This window comes from Peromyscus californicus, unplaced genomic scaffold (assembly GCF_007827085.1).
Source record: "Peromyscus californicus insignis strain IS unplaced genomic scaffold, ASM782708v3 Scaffold_15__1_contigs__length_86483966, whole genome shotgun sequence".
NCBI lineage: Eukaryota > Metazoa > Chordata > Mammalia > Rodentia > Cricetidae > Peromyscus > Peromyscus californicus.
In genome coordinates this window covers 63,914,197-63,923,547 of record NW_026294447.1, presented here as the reverse complement: position 1 = coordinate 63,923,547, position 9,351 = coordinate 63,914,197, and the positions used below count along the sequence as shown (strand labels likewise).

General features: G+C 41.8%; 2 gene segments (V, D, J or C); both read left to right on the top strand.

Annotated features, from left to right (window-relative positions):
• Positions 1-464, top strand: LOC128111032 (Ig heavy chain V region VH558 A1/A4-like). The segment is given in 2 exon segments: positions 1-52; positions 136-464. Coding segments are annotated over 2 exon segments (375 nt in total).
• Positions 465-7,920: 7,456 nt separating this feature from the next.
• On the top strand, positions 7,921-8,555 carry LOC128110402 (Ig heavy chain V region 108A-like). The segment is given in 2 exon segments: positions 7,921-7,969; positions 8,053-8,555. Coding segments are annotated over 2 exon segments (552 nt in total).
• Positions 8,556-9,351: the final 796 nt, after the last annotated feature.

Sequence of the window (9,351 nt, the reverse complement as noted above, 5' to 3'; positions counted from 1 at the left end):
CTCACCATGGGATGGAGCTGGATCATCCTCTTCCTCCTGTCAGTAACTACATGTAAGGAGCTTTCCAGTTCCAAGCCTGAAGAAGGAACAGGGACTGAGGTGACAATGATATCCACTCTGCCTTTCTCTCCACAGGTGTCCACTCCCAGGTCCAGCTGCAGCAGTCTGGGGCTGAGCTGGGGAAACCTGGTTCCTCAGTGAAGTTGTCCTGCAAGGCTTCAGGCTACACCTTCACAGACCACTATCTTACCTGGGTGAAGCCCATGCCTGGACAGGGACTGGAGTGGAATGGATGGATTATTCCTGGAAGTGGTGGTACTGACTACAACCAGAAGTTCCAGGGCAAGGACACACTGACTGCAGACACATCCTCCAGAACAGCCTACATGGAGCTCAGCAGGCTGACCTCTGAGGACTCTGCTGTCTATTACTGTGTGAGACACAGTGTTGCAACCACATCCTGAGTGTGTCAGAAGCCCTGGAGGAGCAGGAAGCTGACCTGGGCCTGAGATGACAGAGAAGACTAGCCTGAAGACTTTCTTAGAAATAACCATACTGAGTGTCCCTTTGTCTGACAATTCACAGTCTTATAGGATCTTTGTACTTTCAAAATACCACTAGTATTAAAGTGATGTTGATTCAGGATGCCCTTAGTGTAAGGATTTGGTCCTTATTTACGTCCTTTAATTACGTCATCAGCCTTCGCCAGCTTCCCAGCCTAAAAATGCAGTTGAGCCCTCTGTGGGCTCTCTCTGTCCCCTCTCCTTTGTGCTCCTTCCCCCCGTCGGTCCCCCTCTCTCCCTCTCCCCCCTTCTCTCTCTCTCTCTCTCTCTCTCTCTCTCTCTCTCTCTCTCTCTCTCTCTCTCTGTCTTTCTCTGTCTCTCCCCCCCCAATAAAGCTCTAAAAAGGTAACCATGGCTATGATTCTTTCAATCAGCACGCTCCTCCGCGGGCATGCTCCTCTGCGGGCATGGCTGCTGTGGGCGATGACCAGCCACGAGGGGCAGCTCGGCGGCATAACCAACACTTAGAATGCACCATAAACTGACCAGGTGTTTACAAGTTACCACATCCATTAATATGATTTTTTAAAAATAAACTATAATAGAACAAACTGTAGCTATATATATATATATATATATATATATATATATATATATATATATATATATGTATGTATATATTACATCTAAGGGTCTGGAACTGTTGCTGGAGTAGCTGGGAATGAGCTATAATATCAGTTAGGCCAGTAAAAGACAAATCAACAGCATGTGCACAAACAAAACCCTTTCACAGTCCAATTGGTTTTCCCTAAAACAAGAACAGGCAGTTTGTTGGAAGAGTTCCCATAGATTTTGGGTAAGGATCAGTGTCACAGCACACATCTGACCTGTGTCAGAATTCCTGAAGAAGCAGGAAGCTGCTTTGGGGTTGAGAGGACACGGAAGAATAACCTGAAGACTTTCACAAAACTTGTGGTTAAGTACTGAGGAAAGGAACAACAAAGGATTAGTTCTATTACATGAAGAATTTCCTAGTCACACTGCATACAAGAATCAGAGAGCAGGAGTTTTAAATTAGTGAACTTGATCCACTCATTCTCCTGTTGATATCAATGTGAGCATTGTCTAACATAATTGAGTCAATACTTTGGAGTAAAAATGTTTGGTCACATTTCACATCAATGTCTAATTTGTAGATGACCAATGTTGCTGTTGAATATTTATTAACAAGTTTTATTCATCACACCAGTTTATGTTTATGAACTTTTAGGAATTGGTTCTGAGATTAAGCAGTGATCACTGATTCACATTCATAGTCTTCCCCAATCTCAATACCCTGCCTTGTAATCACAGCCTGTTACAGAACAGCAAACATGGTGACACGAGACATTCTCCTCCAGTCTTTGGGATACGTGGGTTTCACAGTCATCCTCAGTGCCTTGCTGAAGGCTGTTTAGTAGTTAGTGTTGCTGATTTATGACATTTTCCCAGAGGAATGGGCTGCAGAGGTTGTCTGTAACTTCCTTCAGAGGTAAGTTACAGAGTGGACATTCCAGAGATGTCTAGAAACATCTTCTAAACTGAATCTTCCTGCATATTAGATATCTGGCCACTGAGGAAACTGTGCATCAATCTGTGAGACAATCAGAATGAAGAGATGAGAACCTGTTTCTAGACACAATCCTCCCTGTGGAAGGCCTCAGAAATTGTGCAAGTGGTGCTCAGGTCCTTAAGTGGTGTTTAGAAGAGTAAAATACAGCGCAGTTACAGTAGGGAGGTCTAAGGGTTTATGATCAATGCAATCAGGGATCAGCCAGAGAAGTATAAACAGTCCACAGAGTAAAGAGAGAATCATAAAAAGCTAGAAATCAATATGTGATGTATTTAAGGAGAACTGCTCACTTTCACATTTGTTGCAACAGATCTGCACATACTATAATCCCAATATTACTTTACCTCAGGAGAATAAGCTAATAGCATCTATTTATTTCTCACAGGTCCCAGAATTTTGTGAATGGATTACATTGTAAGAAGAGAAAGTCTCTGGATGGGGTTTCTAGCACGACCATTAGGGTGTTTGGCCATCCCATCACCAGAGTAGGTCAGTTCGGGCTGTCTCTAGACCATTGACAGCAGTCTATTGTGGGGGTATCTTTGTGGATTTATGTGGACCTCTCTAGCACTTTGCTTCTTCCTATTCCCATGTGGTCTTCATTTATCATGGTCTCCTATTCCTTGTTCTCCCTCTCTGTTCTTGATCCAGCTGGGATCTCCCGCTCCCTCAAGCTCTCTTTCCCTGGACCCTCGCCCTTCATTACCCCGACTCATAGGGAACTGGATGCAGAGATCCACGGCCAGGCCCCAGGTGGAGCTCCATGAGTCCATTTAGCGAGAAAGAGGAGGGTTTATATAAGCGAGAATTGTTGAGACCAAGGTTGGATAAAGCACAGGGACAAATAGCCAAACGAATGGAAACACATGAACTATGAACCAATGGCTGAGGGGCCCCCAACTGGATCAGGCCCTCTGAATGGGTGAGATAGTCGATTGGCTTGATCTGTTTGGGAGGCATCCAGGCAGTGGGACCTGGTCCTGTGCTCATTGCATGAGTTGGCTGTTTGAAACCTGGGGCTTATATAGGGTCGCTTGGCTCAGCCTGGGAGGAGGGGACTGGACCTGCCTGGACTGAGTCTATCAGGTTGATCTCAGTCCTCGGGGGAGGCTTTGCCCTGGAGGAGGTGAGAATGGGGGGTAGGCTGGGGGAAGGGGAGGGAGGTGGGAGGGGGGAGAACAAGGGAATCCGTGACTGATATGTAGAACTGAATTGTATTGTAAAATAAAATAAAATTAATTTTTTTTTAAAAAAGAAGAGAAAGTCTCCATACTATTTAGTAGGCATGCATTCCTGTCCATTGTAACCAATGATAGCCATTAGCATCTTATGTACTAAAGTTAAATATGGCTTTATAGAGATTACTTAGCCCAACAGAGATTCTAAAATGCCAAGAAAAAAACCATCCAGTACCCTGAATTGTAGGGATAAGTGATAGAAGAGCAGATATGCAACAGACTGGTCCCAGATCCTTTTATGCCTCAACATTAGGTGCATCTGACCCATGAGCTAAAATTAGAGCAAAATATACATGACTAGCATGAATTTATGTAGTGTGCATTGTGTAAATATTGTAGCTATATTTCAGACATTTAAACACAAATGTACATGTAACCCTGCATAGTGATATTGGATTATCCCATTCCTGGGAGCATATTTCAAATCCATGAAAATGTTCAGCTTCTAAATAGGTTAACCCATGAGAATTCTTGTCAAGGAGATCTGCTCTCTGCCCTCATTCCTTTAAATGCATGCAAATGCAGTGTGGGAAACAGATTGATTCACAGCATATATTTGCTTCATTTCTACTTCCTTCTTAATGTGAGTATATTTTCTCATGGTATAATTGTTAACTTTTCTGTGAGCACTACAGTGGGTTATCCTCTTTCTGTTGACCCCTTTATCTGCATGTCTCAGGAATGCATACATGGATAAATTGTGGGCTGCATCTAAGTTTATGACTGATTGTGGTTCTCTGACATCAGGTGCTCTGTCCCAGATATAGTCTGAAGAAATGTAGTCTCCTGTTGTTCTTTATTGTTGTGACTTTACACAAGTGGTAATTGCTAGAGTTGGATCCAACTGTCACCAGGGAGGAGGCTGGCATTGAGAGGGGCATTGATGACAGTATGGAAACATCTTAAAATCAAACTCTGATGTATCCAGTCAGCATCTCCAGATTAACAGCAATCATTTCTCTCTCAAGCTAAACTCTTTGAACACTGAAGCTATCGGGGTGTGTTACTGCTCAAGAAAGACAGTGCTATACAAGTTTGCACTCCCACCAACAATGGAGAAGTGTTCCCCTTGCTCCACATCCTCTCCAACATAAGGTTTCATCAGTGTTTTTGATCTTAGCCATTCTGACAGGTTTAAGATGGAATCTCAGAATTGTTTTGGTTTGCATTTCCCTGATGAATAAGGATGTTGAAAAATTCCTTAAATGTCTTTTGGCCATTTGGGATTCTTCTGTTGAGAATTCTGTTTAGATCTGTAGTTCATTTTTAATTGGGTTGTTTGGTATTTTGCTTTCTATTTTCTTGAGTTCTTATATATTTTGGAAATGAGTCCTCTGTCAGATGTGGGGTTGGTGAAGATCTTTTCCCATTCTGTAAGCTTTCATTTTATCTTATTTATTGTGGCCTTTGCCTTGCAGAAACTTCTCAGTTTCAGGAGGTCCCATTTATTAATTGTTGCTCTCAGTGTCTTTGCTACTGGTGCTATATTTAGGAAGTGGTTTCCTGTGCCAATGCTTTCTAGGCTACTTCCTACTTTCTCTTCTATCAGGTTCAGTGTAGCAGGATTTATATTGAGGTCTTTGATCCACTTGGATTTGAGTTTTGTACATAGTGATAGATATTGATCTATTTGCAATATTCTGCATTTGACATTCAGTTATGCCAGCACCATTTGTTGAAGATGCTTTCTTTTTTTTTCATTGTACAGTTGTGGCTTCTTTGTAAAATATCAGGTGTTTCCATGTGTGTGGATTAATGTTAAGATCTTCAATTTTTTTCCTTTGGTCCACATGTTGGTTTTTATGCCAATACCAAGCTGTTGTTTTTACTATGGCTCTATAGTAGAGCTTGAACTCAGGGATGGTGATGCCTCCAGACGTTCTTTTCTTATACAGGATTGTTTTAGATATCCTAAGTTTTCTGTTTTTCCATATGAAGTTGAGTATTGTTCTTTTGATGTCTGTGAAGAATTTTGCTTGGATTTTGATGGGGATTGCATTGAATCTGTAGATTGCTTTTGGTAAGATTGCCATTTTTATTATGTTGGTTCTTCCTATCCATGAGCATGGGAGATCTTTCCATTATCTGATATCTTCTTCAATTTCTTTCTTCAAGGAATTAAATTTCTTATCATGCAGGTCTTTCACTTGTTAGCATTACTCCAAGGTATTTTATATTATTTGTGGCTATTTGTAAAGGGTGATGTGTCTCTGATTTCTTTCTCAGGATAATCATACTACAACTCACAGCTCCAAAGATCGGAAAAAGTAGGACCATAAAAGGGATACAAGGATCACCTTGGGAAGGGAAACTGAGGATATCCCGATGAGTAAATTGTGGATGAGGGGAGGGCAATAGAAGGGAGGGGATGGGGGATGAGAACATGAGGGAAAGGGATGGTCAAGATGGTGGAGGGATAGAGTGGGAGAACAATGAAAGAGATATATTGATAGAAGGAGACATTATGGACTAAAGGAGAAACCTGGTGTTAGGGAAATTCCCAGAGACCAACAAGGATGACCCCAGATTAGATTACCAGTAATAATAGTGAGGGTGCCTAAACTGGCCTACCCTCATAATCACATTGGTGAATACCCTAATAATCATCATAGAGCCTTCATCCAGTAACTGATGGAAGCAGATTCAGAGATCCACAACCAAGCACCAGTCTGAGAACTGGAAGTCCAGTCGAATAAAGGGAAGTGGGGTTATATGAGCAGGAGGCGGTCAAGATCATGATGGGGAAATCTACAGAGACAAATTGAACCAAGTCAAAGGAACTCATGAACATTATCCTGACAGCTATGGAACCTGCTTGGGACCAGACTCGACCCCCTGAATATGGGAGACAGTTGTTTAGCTGGGTCTGTTTGAGGAGCCCTGGCAGTGTGATCAGGATCTATCCTTGGTGCATGAGCTGTCTTTCTGGATCCCATTCCCTACGGTCTGACACCTTGCTCACCCCTGTTAAAACAGAGAGGGGCTTGGTCCTGCCTCAACTGAATGTACCAGGCTTTGCTGTCTCCCATGAAAAAACTTACCCTGTTGGAAGAAGGGATGAAGGGTGGGTCTGGGGGAGAAGGTGGGGGTCGAGGGAGGAGGAATGAGGGGGGATCTCTTCTTGGTTCATAAAAGGAATTTCAAAAAATAATTAAAAATAGACCTTGCAACTTCAGTGTAAGCCATGATAAACCAACCTGCAGGGGAGCTCAGAAACAGCAGGTGGCACAATGGAGCCATGAATCCCCAGTAGAGATGAAGTTGGTGTTCAGGGGACTCCAAGATCTTTCCTCTGTCCTCTCCTGCCCTGTTCTCACTACTAAAGATAGTATAACAATTTTTAAAACTGTAACATGGATGGAGAGAAACTCCTAGGACCCACACCAAGGTGAAGATCTATTGGCATTTATGATGGATAAGGAAAATATCTATGTGTATATAGATAGCACTGATTGATTCATTGTGTTATTAGTTAATGAAACAAAAGTGGTCAGGAAGTTGGGAGAGAGACTTATTGGAAGGTCCCAAGAGGACATGTGGGGCATAGTGGTTGTAGATATGATCATACTATATTTTATACATGGGTTAAAATTTCAAACAATACAAATTATTAAATGTAAAAATAACAATTTTACTTATGTTTAGAATTTTCATACACATATATTTTGTACACTGCATATATTTCCCCATAATATCTACCCTTCATTTTCGTTCTCTTCCTACTTTACCTTTATTATACTAGACAATTTCACTTATATTTCCTCATGTATTTGTATTCCTAGTTGTATATAAGTATGAAATATCTAAGAACTACAAATGAGAGTCTCATTTAATGTCTGTGCTTCTGAGATGCTCTTGAATACATTTATCTCTAGTTGCATCCCTTTTTCTATAACTGATGCAGTTTCCATATTCCTTGCAGATGGAAGACTTTGGTTGTGTTGTTTATATAAACATGTCTTCTTGATGAAATCCTCTGTTGACAGACACATAGTTTATTTCCATAATTTAGTTATTGTGATGTTGCTGCTATATTAATTGTTGTGCAAATATTTGTGAAATATGTTTACTTTTGGACATTTGGATGAGGTTTTTGGTATATTATCTGTTGGAATGGCAAATATTAATTGCATTTATCTGAAAGGAGGCTGTAAATTCTCATAACTTCACAGGTTTTAAATTTCCCATCACTATCATCATCGTCATCGTCACAGTCACTAACCTGAAAGCCTGTTCAGACAGTGAAGCAGCTTTCTCAGGTCTGAAATCTGTTGAGAACTTTTGTCCTGATGTTACATCCTCAGCATCTGCACAGGGATCACAGAAGGAGGATGCTGCACATTTCCTCAGAGAGGATTAGGACTTGGCCCTTGGCATCATACTGCCTGACCCAGCTGTTCTCTACCTCTTTCTTCTCCAGCAGGACTAGGTCCTGATCTAAGAAGTGCCCTGGTCATGAATATGCAAATTACTTGAGTCTGTGGTAGTAAATACAAGGAAGTCCACACCCCAGAACAACATATGGTTAGTGTACTCTCCATAGTTACAGAAGACAAAGGTCCTCACCATGGGATGGAGCTGGATTATTATTGTCTTCTTCATGTCAATAACTACAGGTAAGGGGCTTTCCAGTTCCAAACCTGAAGAAGGAATATGTACTGAGGTGACAATGACAAGTTCTCTGCCTTTCTCTCCACAGGTGTCCACTCCCAGGTCCAGCTGCAGCAGTCTGGTCCTGAGCTGGGGACACCTGGTGCCTCAGTGAAGTTGTCTTGCAAGGCTTCAGGCTATACCTTCCCTAGCAACACTATGCACTGGATGAAGCAGAGGCCTGGACAGGGCCTGGAGTGGATTGGATACTTTTATCCTGAATATGACATTGTTAACTATAATCAGAAGTTCCAGGGCAAGGCCAAACTGACTGCAGACACATCCTCCAGCACAGCCTACATGGAGCTCAACAGGCTGACCTCTGAGGACTCTGCGGTCTATTACTGTGCAAGAGACACAGTGTTGCAACCACATCCTGAGTGTGTCAGAAAGCCTGGAGGAGCAGGAAGCTGCCCTGGGACTGAGATGACAGAGATGTTTAGCCTGGGGACTTGCTCAGAAATAATCGTTCTGAGTGTCCCTTTGTCTGTCATTTCACAGTCTTATAGGGTGTTTTTCAACTTTTCAAAAGGACTGCTGGGAATAAAGTGATGTTGATTCAGGATGCCCTTAGAGTGCACCATGCCTTGACCAGCTGTTTACCTGCGACCACCTCCATTGACATGATTCTTTTTTAAGAAACTAAAATAGGACAAGCTGTAGCAATCCATTATGATATAAATATCTCTTAAATCTAGGGGACTGGAACTGTTGATGGAGTAGGTGGGAATAAGGTATAATATGAGTCAGTCCAGTGAAAGACATATCAACAGCATGTGCACAAACAAAACCCCTTTCGTAGTCCACATTGGTTTCCCTAAGACAAGCACAGGCAGTTTGTTGGAAGGGGTCCCATAGATTTTTGTGTAGGTGATTTAACCTCTCCTATGAAATGTAATTTAATGTCTTTTAGTTTTGATACATCTGATCATGAATTGCTTTTGGTAGAAGTAATCAAATCTCTTTTTGTTTTAGGATTAGGGATAGAGCTGACTGTCATGTGGAGTCCCCAGGGTGTGGAGTCTGCTACTTTGGCAACAAGCTGGACTCCTGCTCAGATAGCACTGGGGAAAGAGCAGTGGATTCCAAGCTGGGAATGAAGAGACCTGATCCTGTCATCAGCAGCCCTGGGTGCTCATTCCCCTGTTTCCTGAAATCCCATTCTCTTTGTCAACACTTCTATTTTGACATAGACTGGATCAGTGAAAATGCATTTTACATTTTGTAGGTATTTTAGAGGGATGTTTACTATACTGAGGATGATAAGACAGTTTTAGTTTATATTATTTTAGAGTGAGATTTACTGTACTGAGGAGGATTAATGAGTTTGTGTTTATATTATTTTTCA